General features: G+C 40.3%; 1 protein-coding gene across 12 annotated transcripts in view; it reads right to left on the minus strand.

The window, feature by feature from the left end:
- The window catches only part of NETO1 (neuropilin and tolloid like 1), a 129,946-nt gene extending 113,681 nt beyond the window's left edge, over positions 1 to 16,265 (minus strand). For 5 of the 12 annotated variants that reach the window (XR_002940448.3, XM_009434174.5, XM_024350937.3 and 2 more), the window contains exons 1-4: positions 15,479 to 16,251; positions 13,397 to 13,450; positions 13,016 to 13,153; positions 7,026 to 7,274 (exon numbers count right to left, since the gene is read on the minus strand). Coding sequence is in view for 10 of the 12 variants with exons in the window: in XM_009434174.5 (XP_009432449.1) it covers positions 7,026 to 7,274; positions 13,016 to 13,153; positions 13,397 to 13,450; positions 15,479 to 15,506 (469 nt within the window). In the remaining 2 variants the exon portion in view is untranslated. Of the gene's footprint in view, positions 1 to 7,025; positions 7,275 to 13,015; positions 13,154 to 13,396; positions 13,451 to 14,959; positions 15,416 to 15,478 lie in introns of those variants that run through there. The other 7 variants (XR_002940449.3, XM_024350938.3, XM_024350940.3 and 4 more) reach the window with 5 other exon arrangements.
- Positions 16,266 to 16,394: the final 129 nt, after the last annotated feature.

The raw sequence follows: 16,394 nt of genomic DNA on the forward strand, positions 1-16,394 counted from the left end.
ACCGTACTAAAATTACTTGCAATATGTGATGTAATTAAAGTTATAATCTCAACACTTTGTAGAAGGTGTATCAGCACCGTGCTTATATAACTGATACACAAGTAGTAATTTAATATTTACAGAGTACATGAACCCAGGCCACACATTTTCTCTAGCACTCTGCTCTCTTGATTTTTAAGTAGAAAGGTTGAAGGAAAGAAATTCCAAGGTCTTTTCTAATCTAAGGAAAACATATATCAATAATGGAAATATATCTAGGACACCATGTGTTCCAATCTCAGATGTACTCTATTTAAAACATAGTCCCGCGATTAGCCGATAAATAAATATAAACACACTTAAGTACTCTTCTTTTCTCCACCTCTCCAGGAAACAAGATGAGGAAGACACCTTTCTTCCTTTTCATGTTTGTTTGTTTGTTTCTTTCTTTCTTTTTGAGATGGAGTCTCGCTCTGTGGCCCAGGCTGGAGTGCGATGGCATGATCTCGGCTCACTGTAACCTCCGCCTCCCGGGTTCAAGTGATTCTCCTGCCTCAGCCTCCCGAGTAGCTGGGACTACAGGCACATGCCACCACGACCGGCTAATTTTTCTGTATTTTTAGTAGAGACAGGGTTTCACCGTGTTAGCCACGATGGTCTCCATCTCCTGACCTCGTGATCCGCCGGCTTCAACTTCCCAAAGTGCCGGGATTACAGGCGTGAGCCACCGTGCCCGGCCGGAAGACACTCTTTCTTTATGGGAAACTTCTTAAAAATCTTCCTTTTCCTTTGCCACTGCTTTCAGTATTCTCTGCACAGATGGGAGCTAATCCTGGAAATTTTCTCTCCCACTCTCAGCTTTTCTCCTGAACACCCACCTAGACCAAACAAGACTTCTGTCTCTCTTCATTCCTCATCCCTCCTCCTGAGCCCACTATTATACAGATAAGATCAGCCAAGTCATGGACTGGCCAGAAAAGTGAGAGATGGAAGAAATCACCTTCACATGAATATCTTGATTATTCAAAAATATCAATACATTGATAATTTTCTTTTTCTTTTTTTTTTTTTTTTTTGAGACAGGGTCTTGCTCTATTGCCCAGGCTGGAGTGCAGTGGCATGATCTCAGCTCACTGCAACCTCTACCTCCCGGATTCAAGCAATTCTCTTGCCTCGGTCTCCCGAGTAGCTGGGATTACAGGCGCCTGCCACCACGCCCGACTAATTTTTTTGTATTTTTAGTAGAGACAGAGTTTCACCATGTTGGCCAGGTTGGTCTCAAACTCCTGACCTAAGGTGATCCACCCGCCTCAGCCTCCCAAAGTGCTGGGATTACAAGCATGAGTCACCGCACCTTGTCACACATTGGTGATTTTCTCAGTGCTGTGATTCTCTGTGATTTTCAAGTTTTTAAATTCATTTCTTGAAAAATATGCCTCAAGAATAAATGTGATTATGCTCCTTACCTTTTCCATTTAAGAGCCTCTGCTAGGGCTGAAATGAGAATATTTTGAGTCAGTAGTATAAACAGAACATTCAGGTTGGTGCAAAAGTAACTGCCGTTTTGCCATTAAAGGTAAAGGTGATGGCAAATCCACAAGTACTTTTGCACCAAGTCATAGTTAAAAAGACAACACATACTGACCTAAATTTTTTCAATCTTTTATTTTTATGTGGAAAAAAAAATCGAAGTTCTTTTAGCTGGATGTGGTGGCTCACGCCTGTGATCCTAGCATTTGGGGGGCTGAGGTGGGCGGATCACTTGAGGCCAGGAGTTCAAGACTGGTCTGGCCAACATGGTGAAATCCCATCTCTACCAAAAATATAAAAATCAGCCACGTGTGGAGTTGCATGCCTGGAATCCCAGCTACTCGGGAGACTGAGGCACGAGAATCACTGAAACCCAGAGGCACAGGTTGCAGTGAGCCAAGATCGCACCACTGCACGCCAGCCTGAGCAACAGAGTGAGATGTCAAAAAAAAAAAAAAGAAAAATGTCTTCTTTTAATCTCAGCCTTTAAAACTTTCTAATTTTTCATATTTTTGTGCAAAATTTAAATGAAACTTTAGTTGTGGAATAAATAATACGAAGATTTTTTTCTTTCTTACCAGAGCACCTATCAGAACTCTGATTATCTAGCTAAGGAAATTTAGAAACTTTCGAAATGGTTAATACACATATATTCACATTTCTGATCCAAACAGGAAAAATATTGCACCGAATATTTGAAATAACATTAAATCCATGACAATACTTTATTTTAATAATATATTTCATTTAATATGCATAGAAATCCGTTTAAAACACTCCATTTAAATCACTGCAGTGCAGTGTGTTTCTCCCTTTGCCTTTGAAGTCCATCAAGCACGCAGCTTGAGAGGTGGCTAGGAGTTGGGCAGAAAGTCCCTAAAACACTTTGAGCTCCCCAGATGAAAGGTGCTATTTAAGTACAAAATATCGTAATAATTTCAATATATTTAACAACTCCACTCACTTCAATGTCAATGCCTAACTCAGTCCTCACCTATTTGGTACTTTGAGGTCTATTCCTTAATTTCAATTTCTCCAGTGGGATGTGTGTAACTTTGTTCCTTAAAACTAGTACAGGAAAACTATCATCGAAAAAGGAAAAGTCCATAAACATCCCATTCTATGTCTGTAAATGACAGAAAATCTCCCCACGAGGAAGTAAATTATGAGACCAACAAAAGATACCTGTCATTAAAGAGACTGGAAGGGCCACCTTCTCCAGGAGCAGAGCATCTGAATGGCCTGGGTCATGCCAGTGGAATGAGGAGTACAGTAGATACTGTTACATTTTCTTCCTTACATTTTCAAGTGCAAAGAAAATTTAGGCAAGGCAGTTGGCTGCAGGGAAGTGTTATATTCTGCTCAAAAGGCATTCTTAGTTTGAGTAAAAAAGTCTGTGAAATATGGAAAGTGGTATTCCCTCTTCTAAAAATTCATTAAATATTATCAAGTATAGTCTTTTCTATTTTTTTGTTTTTTGATGTTAAATAATTTATACAAGTAATACCAAAATATCTTATTCTTTTCAAAAATTAAAGCATTATCAATAAAGTTGAGTCAATTTTTACTCCATCTTGGCCTCTCAAATCTTCCTCATTCACCTCTTCCTGCTATCCCTTATCTGAGGTAACCGTTATTGTTTTAAATTGCTTTTATCACAACATATTTTCTAGTCATTTGATTTTATATACCAAACTTGATTTAAAACTTGTTTAAAGACTCTTTTTAAATGAGAAAACAATATAATTCTATTACAATAAACACTTTTGATATGTCTTCTATTTTTTATTAAATTGTTTGAGTTATCAAATATTCCGTGGTGTAACTTTTAACATTCTCGGCGATTCTGCACTTATTTCTTTTTCTGAACTGGGATAGCATATTGCAGAGGAGAGGCTCAGTACACAGAAAGAAGAGAACTCTTCAGGGCATCATCCATGGGGTGCGCACAAGGCTCTGCGCCCCCTGGCCCTTCTACAAGCCTCACTCTTATCCTTTGCAGACCCAGGGTTTGAACCAGCTGATTTCTCCTTGATTACTGCTCAATCTCACAATCCTTCTTATGCATGCTAGACTATAATCCTAGGTGATTCACCGCTGCACTGTGGACCTGGGTAATGACACAGTCTGTAGAAATAACCGTCAGCAAACCAGAAAGTGAGGATTCATCAAAATGTGCCAGGAGAAAAAGAAGGGCCTCCTTTAAGCCCATTTCTATTCTCCCTCGCTCTGCCTCCGTATCCTCCACATCCGTGCGGGACCTCCAGTTGGGCTGTTCCCACGTACAAATGGGAATTCAGAAGCACAGCTACTATCAACAGCAAGAGCTTGGGACTGAAAGGCTATTATTTTAAGTTCAGTAGGAAAGAAAGTCATAGACTCAGATACAAGGAAAGAGAAAAAAAATTTTGGCGATAAAAGCCTACACAAATTAGTTTGCCAGTCAGGCAAGATGGAACCAGGAGACTGGACACCGGGACCCATGGCTGTGTGGAGGCTAAACCACCATTGGAAGAAACAACCTGTGTTAGGAAGATGAATTATCAAACCTTTGGTTCAATATTTATGAAATATGCATGCTGTACATCTCAACTTCAATACCTGGATTCCATACTACTCTGAAGTGTTTTGATTATAATCTGTCCACCCAGGTATGTTTGCTTGCAGGAAGAAATGGACTTTGTAATACTCAGAATTCTTAATGAAAATGTATATGTGTATTTAGTATGTATACATATGTATAAATATTGTGTATATATGTATATTCATTCCTGTTAGCTTGGCAAATGTGATTCATTTCTAAGAGATGGGTACACTCTCAATGTGTTTACATAAAGTTTCTGAGACTGCGAGATTACATCTAGATTCCAGATTGTGATAAATTCATTAAAATAATAGGGACCACCAGGCCTTTCTGCTGCTATTACTGCCTTGACATTTTCTATGACTGACATTAGAAATAACTACAACTCCTACTTGGAAATCTGGGCTCATCTAAAGTAACTAAATTTCATAGACTAAAAAAAGTGACATAGTATAGGTAGGAATTTTGTGCACCCACCTAAAAATTTCAGGAATTGTTTTTAAGTCTGAGACACTTGTTTTCCCAATAACCTGTACCAAGCATGCTTTGTTTTTAAAAAGCACATGATAAAACTAACAAAAACAACAGCTATCGATAGTTGAGATCTTACAGGCACTCAAGAAATTCATAAATATGCATTTGTTAATTGTCTCAAACTATTCTGTGAGTTGCTCAATATTATTTTTATTTTATAATTAAAAATATTGAGAGAGAGAATATAAAGGACTATGTTCAAAATTTACGTGATGCAAAGAAAAGAAAAGCCAGAACTGGAAGTCAGATCTGGTTTCAAATTCAGAGCTCCTCGCAGCTGTCCTGGAGACCATCATCTCTCTAAGATGAATTGGTAGGCGGAATTTTATCTCCAACGTGAGTCCACTGCAGAGCCCTGGCAATTCTCTCAACGCTTTATAACATAAATCATTAAGCTGACTTGAGAAATTCTTCCTCCTTTAATTTCCCCAGGTCACCAGTTGAATGACACTACTAAAAATTAAGCCAAAATGACAACCATAGCTTGCCTGGCTTCAGATTCCCTAAATGCTATCTAAATTATTACTAATCCCTTCCCACTTCCTATTTCAATAAGTAATTGGCTTCCTTAATACTGCCTCTTTCTAGAAGAGGTGTAGATGGTTACGTCACTCAGGCAATGGCCTTGGGCCACACAATGTCAACTTTTGCTGTCATGTAAGTTTTCCAAGTCTCCTTTTTATGGTCCTAGCTTTCCCTCATATGCCAAATGTAGGTTTCCCCAGAAGTTTTGCTCTAGTTGATCTGAGTAAAAACAGAAGCCTCAGCCCATCCTTAACCTGTCCTACTTCATGGAAAAATCTCCAAGAGTTCCGTTCTGATTCAGTTGTTCGCAGCAGTGAAATCTCATTCTATAAACTCAGCATGGTGGCTCTAAAGAAACAAAAAGCAAAGAACAAAACCCAGGGAACAAAAAGGCTTTTTAAAACCTGGAAGAACAGATTGAGTGCCACCATTTATGTCATCTCAAATAGAGCCAGAAACATGGATAGCATTGCTTATGTTGATAAAGCATGACAGCTGACACTACATTCTTTGTGAAACCACAATTTTAAATCCAAGACATTATTTTCATGATCACCAAACCCAGAATGAAAATATAACTTATGAAACCTAGACCATGCTGTATGTCACTGTCTCTAGGTACAGGTTATATTCAAAATTATCAGTTAAGAAAAAAATACCTACCTTTCCATTTACAACTCTAGCACTAATAATCTGAACAAACAAATTAAGCTAACATTTGTACCTTTTGGGAATACTTCAAATTAGTTCGATTGTAGCACATGAAATACCCATGATTTCTGTGAGTAATCCATTATCAGCAAAGCATAATTAAAACCACAATCCTTTAGTGATATTATTAAAAACATTTCTAATGCTTAAAGCTAATATATACGCTACAGTAAATACTTGATTTAACATACCCCATAATGTCATAATGAAAGTCATCATTAAATTTATATTAATAATTTTTAAAATGTTAGTTTTTTAACTGAGTATCAAAGCTGTATTTAGATGTTACTTCTTTAACATGGAATACAAACTTCAACCAACTTTACATATATTTCAAATTATGCTATTGCCTAACTTAAATAAAACAATACATACAAACTGAAAACAAACTATATAAAAAATGGGCTTTACATAATTTGAATCATTTTTCCATTTAAATTAATGCATGTAGTGTTCTTGCAGTGAAAAAATGTGATAACCTATTTTTATTGTAATGAATGGTAACTCTTAATCAAGTGGGCCAGGCAACAACACAGGATCTTTTTAATTCTAGCGAGTTAAATGGAAAATTGATACAGATTGCATAATTTGATAATTGCACACAATTTCTGCAAGACCTTGTAAATGAGTATTTGGCTGTTACAGGTCTCAGTTTTCCTTTCATCAAAACTCTTAAGAATTTGCTTTCCCGAAAAGAGAGCAGACTACTTGCTAAAGTAGGATCTATTTGATTGAAACACGGTAATTTTCAGAACAAATAAACTTTTGATTCAAGTTCCCCAAAGATCATTTTGGTGGATATATGTTATAATACTACAATTGTCTTTTCAAGTTTATTCAGCTCCTATGTATAGTTTCCTTATCACAGACTGTCTCTCCAATTACACATTCCATCATAACAAAAGTCCACTTGATGATGTGGCTGATGCCCATTTAGAGCCTTGAGTCACTACTCTTTACCTCTAGTATAGGCTGTTTTAAGGAAAACATCTTTTCCTTTCAGAATTTGTGTAGGGAAAAGAAAAAGCACTGTAGATTTGGTTTTAAATAGAACTGGAACATTCTCTGAGAAAGTATAATGTTGTCTTACACAAGATTTTGTACTATGAAGATAGAAAAATGAGGAAGAAAAAGAAAGTTTTTTTTTTAAGTACTTACTTACCAGGTGTGAAATTGTATCGAGCTGAAAATCCCATAGATTCCAGCTCTCCATCAGCAAAAAATTTAATCCATAGAAATCTTCCACTGGATTTTATGACAGGTGGATTTTGTTGTCCACAGAAACGTCCAATTATTGGAGAAAAGCCAAAAGGTCCATCTCGAACTTCAATATGATCAAATTTGCACTCCCAAGACGGTTCAATAGAGTACTTTTCATCAAAGTAAAGTTCAATGCACTGTCTTGGAGCGGCTGTAAAGAAGAAAGATTGTGTCTAGGAGGTCATTTCTTACATCTTCAGGTTGATGTTTTCTGATTCTATTTCAGATGTTATTTGTACATCTTCTCTCAAACTTTATGGATGATATGCATAGAAATACAAAGAAAGCATATGATACTATTCTACGGGACACAATTTTCATAAAAATGTCTAAGGAGTGAAACTTAAAACTGATGATGTTGCATAAAATATTATTCTGATACAAGATGACCATTTTGACGTTTTGCGCAGGACTAACAAAGCACAGTATTTTTATGAAAAGCTGTTAACTTGGAGTTAGAAGGTCAAGGAATATTTTTCTGTCTCTTTTCTCATATTTCCGGGAATACTCAGGTTTAAGGTCACAAATCACTTGAGAATTGTTTGGCATAGAGTTATATTAAATATAATCTTTCAAATAATCCAAGCCATGTGTCTAGATCAGATCCAAATGCATATATAAGGACATTAAGAGTAATTTTTCTACAACACAAACCTGATCACATCCCTCTCAGGTTTAAACCTCAGCAGCTGGACCGTGATCAATGCATTAAACACACGTTATCCGTTAAGAATATCCTGCATCCAGGACCCTATCCCCTCACAGAGAGCCTGAGCTCAGATCACTTCAGACATCTCTTATCTTCTAAGAAAGTAAGCTCCTTCACACTTTCATGGATTTTCTTACATTTTTGAATATCTACATACCCAACGTTATCTCCTCTTTACACAGGAAAGACTTGCTTTAAAGAAGCCTCCTCTCTAAATCTGAGCTTGAAAGACAAGAACCATATCTCACTCACCTTCTTTCTCAGCGCTTAGCATAGTACTTGTCATCGAAAATTTCCAAAAAAAAAAAGTCTTTGAGTAAATTATAAATGAGTGTATATTCATAAATGTTTTTACAGCTCTCTAAAGAATCAGGGAAAGCTTTATAGGGCTGGCAACTCTATACAGCACCACATGAATGCTTTTGCTAATGGTCTTTCATTCTTCCCCTGGTATGTCCAAAACAGTCCAAAATTCTGGCATCTCAGACTTACATTCAGCCAGGATACTCCAGAATGGCCATAAAATTTGCTGAAATGTCAACATATATGCATCCCGGTTAGTAAACAGCTGTTGCCTGAAGCCCTCTGAGTGCTTCCCTGCTACTTGGCCCTTTTCAGGGACTAAGCCCCTGTAGACACTTGAAAGTTAAGACTTAGCACAGTCGGGCCTGCTCCCTCTACGGTCAGCAACTATGCAGAATGGCGGCTGTCCACACCCCATTGCTTCTTAAATATACACGGAACATCATCCATGATGACCTAAAATGTAAACTCTGGTATGCGTGGTTTTCAAAAATGTATGTAAGATTGAGACACACAGTATAACTTGGAAATTGGAGACCTACAGAATAAAATGTAACTCTGATGCTCCCCAGGTATAAAATTAAATATCAACAGTTTAAAGGCAATTCATTTTTAAAATGAATTATTTTATGAATAATCTTTAATTTCTAAAAAAGTTTCAGACTCATACATTGAAAAGAGACATTTATAACTCATGCAAGAAAAATATTTTATCTATCACTAAATTGTATGAAAAAGGTGAACAAATGAGTAACCACAATAATGACAGATTTGAGGGAGTTTCAATGACGTGGTTTTTTTTTTTTCTTTTCTTTTTTTTGGAAATTTGAAAGTACCCAAAGAAATGACTAACCATGTTTTATGCTTAAAGTGTCAGCCTTAAAACAAAAAGGCAAATCTGAAGGAGTTAGACCCATTTACGTATCAGTACTAAGTATAGCACTTGCATACATGATCATCCTATAGTACGTATGTACCAGTTTATTTCACAATAAATCAGTATAACAAGTTTTATGATGACACAAATTATTTCGGATTGTAGGTTAATTTAAATAATGTAAGGCTAGGGAAAGATAGAGCAATGAAGACAGTCCTCAGCTAATTTACTTAGAACTCTATCTGTCATCTGTCAACACGCACTCACCAATTTCCCCTACTAAGAAATAATGGCCATCTAACATGAATTCACTTCTCCATACCTTCGCTCTTATTATTTCATAAGTTCTGTGGCTGAGTCAACCTCTCGATGTTCCCCAGGAAACATTCCGCCATTATGGCTTTTGGTAGGCAACATTGTATGTGGACGATATATTTTCTTTTGGTCCAGCATGTTGAAGTTAATGACACACAACCAGAAATGAAACCTACATAGCTGAATTTTAGAAGGTGGTGAAATAACTTTTTAAAACTAAGTTTGCCACATACTTATTGTGGTAGATTAAAAATGAGTGATTATGGCACATAGAAACTATTTGAAGCTATCTAACTCTCTCAACTTCAATTTGCTTCACCTTCAAGAATTTTCTTCACAGCTGCCCTTCCTTTTAACATTTCTGTAAGTTATATTTGATCTAACACTGAGGTTAGTTCATGAGAGGTCTCAACCACTTTGAGAATCTTCAGACGCACTGAGAACTATGAGCACTTTCACCTGGATAGTGCACATATATACAGAATATTTCCTCCATTTTGAGGGAATGTTTAGGCCACCTGACATTCAAAAAGGGATCCTCTTTTTTGTGACTGGGACCTCACTTGTATTCTTCATCACAATGGGTCATACCTCTAGAAATCTGACCACTTATGTATCCCTCTTTCTCTTCTATTTTAAATTTACCTTTCTCTACAGAATATTCATTTTAGAATTAAATATGTGCAATCTGCCCCTTTAAAAGAGAAAAAAACACCCATCTCCACTATGCCAATGGGAGTGCTCATCGTTGTTACTAACAAACTCTTAATTGCTTCATGTAACAGATGCATTTCTGTTTTTCACTTATTTTTCTTTGCCTTAACAACTGGCACTTTGACTACTCCCTGCTTCTCAAGACCCCATCCACTCTGGCTGCTGTGGCATCGTGCGCACCTGACCCTCCTGCCTAACTCTCTGGCTTCTCCTACTCATTCCATTACTTTTTTCCCCATACTCTGTCCCTCTCTTACGTGTTGTTTTCCGGAAAATTTATTCTACATCTTATGTTCTCTCATTTTAGATGAAGACACCGGGTTGCCACGGGCATTCCAATGGAACGTTACTACAATATAATGGTGCCTGGGGCTCTACCTAAGGTCAATTAAATCAGAATTCCTGGGGAAAGGCCCAGGCACCTGCATTTTTAGAAGCAGTTGAAAAATAGTGCTCCAAATATTCTCTTGGATAATTTTATTCATACTAACAATCTCAACAACAATCTCTATATTTATGACATACATATATACATTTTCAGCACACATCTATCTCTCCACTGAGCTAGAGCTACATGTATCCAATCTTTTTGTGGAGCATCTCCATAAACACAAACTAAACACATTATTTTTCCTTTAAACCAATTTTTTCCGTCTATATTTCTTTTCTGGGATGGCAATTCCATCTATCTAACAAGTTATCGAGCAACAAATATTAGAACAGTCCCAGGATACCCTATTCTCTGATCCCCTGATCCAGCCACTCATGATCCTTTTTTCTTTTTTTTTTTTTTTTTTTTTTTTTTGAGACGGAGTCTCGCTCTGTCGCCCAGGCTGGAGCGCAGTGGTGCGATCTCGGCTCACTGCAAGCTCTGCCTCCCTGGTTCACGCCATTCTCCAGCCTCAGCCTCCTGAGTTGCTGGGAATACAGGTGCCCGCCACCACGCCTGGCTAATTTTTTGTGTTTTTAGTAGAAACGGGGTTTCAACATATTGGCCAGAATGGTCTCGATCTCCTAACCTCGTGATCCGCCCGCGTCGGCCTCCTAAAGTGCTGGGATTACAGGCGTGAGCCACCGCGTCTGGCGATCCAGTTTCTTAAATACCTCTCAGTTCTTTCATGTACTCCATCACTGATGCCGCTTCTTTAGTATAAGTATTTATTATGATTTACTTGGACTTTTGGAACTGTTTCTTAGTTTATGTTCTTTTCCTTCAGTTACTTCATCATCAAAATCTCACATTATTCCTCAAGTTAAATTACTTCAATGGCACCTCATTGTCTCCAACATAATGTTCAAGATTTTATCCAGCGGGCACAGAAGGAATACCAGGTACCTCTTTGAGACTGCTTCCCTCTTCAGCCTCCCGCTGTATTTTCCTCAGATTCTGCAGAAGCCCTAGGATACGCCACGAAGGTCCCCAACCATATCATAGCTCTGAACTTCCGCATACGCTGCTCTATGTAGAGAATAATGCCTTCCCTAGACATTCTTCAGAAATGAAGGTGAGCATCTCTTCTTCCCTGTATTCTCTTTGGCTTCCCCGTCGCAAACTACTTTGTACTAATCCTAGGGCCCCTTTAGATTGTTTACGGAAAGGGACATAGTCCCCAGAGAATATTGTTAAGTCCTATGAGGCAAGTAGCGAGTACCTTTTCTATCAGTTGTAAAAGGAATTTGCACTGCCAGACCTTAGGTTTTCAGTGTTATCCTTTTAATAGCATAGCTAATTGTTTTGCCTTCTTACAGTGTGGTTTATCTTTGCTGAAAATTCAACTTCAAGTAGTAAGGGTGGGGGAAGTTCTTTGGCCCAATAATTACCAAAAAAAAAATCATTTCTAAATAGAGTCTTAAAATTGGGTAAACAGAAAGCCTGCTTCTTTGAAAAATCTATCAAATAAATGTGTCCCCATTTATAAGTAGTAGAAAGTGCATATATCTTTATCATTAAGACAGTCTTGCCTGTGTGTGGGGGGGTGGGGAAGGTGGGTGCTTCCAGGTTTTAGGCTATTTAGGTACTAACAGTTGGAATACTGAAAACTTCCATCACCAGATGAAATGCTTCTACATTTTAAACGTTGTACTTAAGAGAGAGGTGTTGGCCGGGAGCCATGGTTCACGCCTGTAATCCCAGCACTCTGGGAGGCCAAAGTCGGTGGATCACTTGAGGTCATGAGTTTGAGACCAGCTGGCCAACATCGTGAAGTGCCGTCTCTACCAAAAATACAAAAATTAGCCAGGCATGGTGGCGTATGCCTGTGATCCCAGCTACTCGGGAGGCTGAGGCAGGAGAATCGCTGGAACTCAGGGGACTCTCACTTTGTCTCAAAAAAAAAAAAGTGTTTACAAGGTTAGTGTAAATGGGAAACGTCCAAAGAGAAGTCTCTTTCCAACACCATTTATCTTTCATGTTGGAAAAAAGTCATGAAATAAAGGGTCATAATTTACAATCCTGACCTTGACTTCAAAATGAGATGTCACTTGTTAACACAAATAAGGTAACTATCTTTCAGATTGGTGTTTAGAAAATGTGATTATAGATTCATCTTTGACATTAATACGATTTTTGTAATTTATAATACTAAAGAAATGTAACATGCAAGTTATTCTACTAATTGTTGAGCTAAAAAAATGCTAGTTTCTCACACTTACACATTAGTCAATATTGTGCCAACTATGCGTCCATTCTACTGCATGAGAACTCTAAATCAATTAAGCCAACTGCAAAATAAACTCCTAAGTTGTTCATTTGTTTTTATTGCACAGAATTTGCTTATTCATAACCCATTACTAGTTAATCTCAATAATTAGCCTGATTCCAGGTTTTACAGTTATTGATTCACTCAAGAGATATTTTTGCGCATGATCTCCAGATCAATTTTGTAATGCCTATACGCATATTCTTCATCCAAAGCACAGAGATGGCCAGGTTTTGGCTTAGTGCTTTCTTAACTCTGGCACTGTCTCCCCTTACCTTCTATGATGTAGATGCATTCCCGGTCAGGGGGATACTTGCTGGGATAGTTGGGAGAGGTAAAGATACCTCCCTCTGCATGTTTTGTCCAAGTTCCACACTGCACTGACTTCTGTGTTTCTGAGGTGGTTTGCTTTTCTGTTAAAAAAAAAAAAAGTTTTAAAAAGAGCCATCATCCAATTTTCTATTGTACTAAAAATAGAGAGGACATTCTTATAATATCCATTAGTAAATTAATTTTTAAATGTTGTCTTAGCCAAACCAATCAATTATACATATTATAACAGGCTCAGATATTCTGGAATATTAACAGTAGGAGGAAAATAGGAAAATACAAAATAATTCGAGGTCTTCCACTAGCATTTTTCTAAGTAAACACACCTGTTCCTTTCTTGGTTGCCCCAGACAAATGGAGGATGATTAAACTTGCTACAACTGAAACAGAAAAGAAAAATCAGAGATAAAATACACTGAAATGATCAAATCCCATAAAAACATAACATAATTTCAAGATAAAATAATATCAAAGCAGATTAATTTTTTCATTGTTAACTGTTAGAGGTCGATTCAGAACTTGCAAAAACCAATTTGAAATGTACAAATCAGGAAACCTTGGGACTCCCTGAAGGAACTAATGCAAGTTAAGAATGGATGAGACCCAAACTCCTAAGGCAAATACATCATTCACTCTAAAGGCAACATGACAATTTACTCATGTCACACACAGTACTGTGGGACTACAGGAGTCACACTGTATCTAAACTACCCTTAGGGAATGGCTCTGCCAGCATCTCTGAAGAAAGAGAGGGTCCAGAAGGTAAAAAGGAGGAAAAGGAGAGGCAAACGATGAGAACAGCTCCATGACTGTTCCTGACACACTGCAGTGTGGCTGTATTTTAGAAAATAAATACTTAGACAAATCCTACAGACTGTGGGGGAGGAGAATAAGCAAGAAACAGATTAATGTGGATTGTGGGCATTAAGCAGCATTATTGGAATGTTGCCTACAAAAATGTTCTGAACCTCCAAGTAACCCCGTCCCTCAGCACTTTCTAAGCTGTGAAATTAATCTCTTCTAACCTTAACTTGATTTAATACCAAATCGATATATAGAAATTGATTATTAATTTGAGAAACGTGATTTCCAAAAGCATTATATTGAGTCAGGTTTCCAGTGTCAAAGAGACTGTGATCTGTAACTTAACAGTAAATCTGCAATGCCATTATAATCTAAACTTGTTTTACTTCCATATTCTTGATCTAATCAACATTTTTACAAGACAAAACGCTAGCAAAATAGTAAGTAAGCTAGTCTTCATAATTTGATTTTTCTTCTATTTTATTTTTCTTATTCATTTTGTCATCCAACGACATAAAAGGTCCATGTTTTCACATTTTCACTTAAAATGAATTCGGGGGAGAGCACAATTCACAAATATTTCCTGAATTAAAGCTCACCACAGGCTTATACATTTATACTTAAACATTATTCTAAGAAACGTATCTAGGTCTTGATATTAATATTTAAAATATTGTCAATTGTGTGTTACTTTATGCTCTAGCCAGTTCATTTGCATTTTAAATTAAGGCACTGGCTGCTCTCATTACTGTGTGTTTCCACAGGAAAAAAAAAAATCAATTTAATTTGTCATGATTCTGCTCACACCCAGAACACACAGGTATACACATCCTTCAGCATCAGGATGTGTATTTGTTTACTCCGCTCTTCCTGTTTTGATGAAATCACATTATAGACCACGTACTGTGTTTAACTCCTCAGCAAAGCCCTCTCAACTGCGTGGCCCGCGATCAACACTCTCATCTTTGCTTAGTAATGATAAATTTCCACCACATATTTTCTTATACTGCCTTTTACTCGATGACTCGTGATACTATTTTCCTCTCATTCCTTCCCACCTCTACACTGCCCGCGTTACCACACACCCATAAAGCGACATCAGCGGTCTCCAGAGCGGAAAGGGGTGGAAGCTGACCCTCGCCCTTCCCTCCAGCGCTGGCTTCAGGTGTGCCTTCTGCTACCTCCCGTACTGCGAACAGGGGCCCGCCGAGCTCCGGGAGCCCCTAGAAGAGGAAGACTCCTCTGGCCCCACTAGGTATCATCCGCGCTCTCCCGCTTTCCACCTGCGCCCTCGCTTGGGCCAATCTCTGCCGCACGTGTCCATCCCTGAACTGCACGCTATTCTCCACCCCCGGGGGGTTCCTGCGCACTGAAAGACCGTTCTCCGGCAGCTTTTGCGATCGGGCGACGGCTGACCGCGCGCCGCCCCCAACGCCCGGTTCCACGATGCTGCAATACAGAAAGTTTACGTCGGCCCCGACCCGCGCGGGACTGCAGGGTCCGCCGGAGCGCGGCGCAGAGGCTTTTCCTGCGCGTTCGGCCCCGGGAAAGGGGCGGGAGGGCTGGCTCCGGGAGCGCACGGGCGCGGCGGGGAGGGTACTCACTGTGAAGCACGCTGCGCCCATGGATCATGTCTGTGCGTTACACCAGAGGCTCCGGGCTCCACTAATTCCATTTAGAGACGGGAAGACTTCCAGTGGCGGGGGGAGGACAGGGTCGAGAGGTGTTAAAGACGCAAAGCAAGAACGAAATAAAGGGGGGCCGAGAGGGAGACCGAGAGGAAGGGGGAGCTCCGAGCCCACGCTGCAGCCAGATCCGGATGAGTCCGTCCTCCGCCCCGGGCGGGCTCTCGCTCTCGCTGGCCCTCAGCGCCGCGCAGCCAGCAGCATCCCCACCGTGACGCTCGCATCACACCCGGGCGCCGGCCGCCACCATCCGCGCCGCCGCCGTCAGGACCCTCCTCCCGGGCATCGTCGCCGCCGCGGGGTCGGGAGGACGCGGCGCGCGGGAGGCGGCGGTCGCAGGGCGAGCCCCGGGACGCCCCGAGCCGGGGCCGGGGCCGGGGAGAGGGCGCAGCGAGGTGGGGGCCAGTCCAGACCGACGGCAGCGACGGAGCGGGCGGCGGCGGCGGCGCCGGCGGCGGCGGGGTGGCTCAGTCCCCAGTCTCAGACGCGCCGCGCAGCAGGTCGGAGCAGCCTCCCCGGGAGGATGTCCAGCGGCAGCGCTCCTCGCTCCAGCCCTTGGGGATCTTCCGCTGAGGCATTGAAGGCAGGAAGAAGGGGTCCGTCATCGGCTCGCCGGGCTGCGCGCCACCTCTGCTATCTTGCGGAAAGAGGAGCGGGTGGGTGGGCGTCTGGGAGGCGGGCTGGAGGGCGGTGCAGGGGAGCGGGGCGGCCGGGGGGGGGGCGGGGGGCGGGGGGCGGGGAAGGGAGGGAGGAGAAAGGAGCCGGAAGAGGGCAGAGTTACCAAATGGGCTCCTTAGTCATGGCTTGGGGCTCCGCGACCCTCCTGGAAGCCCGG

This window comes from Pan troglodytes, chromosome 17, assembly GCF_028858775.2.
Source record: "Pan troglodytes isolate AG18354 chromosome 17, NHGRI_mPanTro3-v2.0_pri, whole genome shotgun sequence".
NCBI classification, from domain to species: Eukaryota; Metazoa; Chordata; class Mammalia; order Primates; family Hominidae; genus Pan; species Pan troglodytes.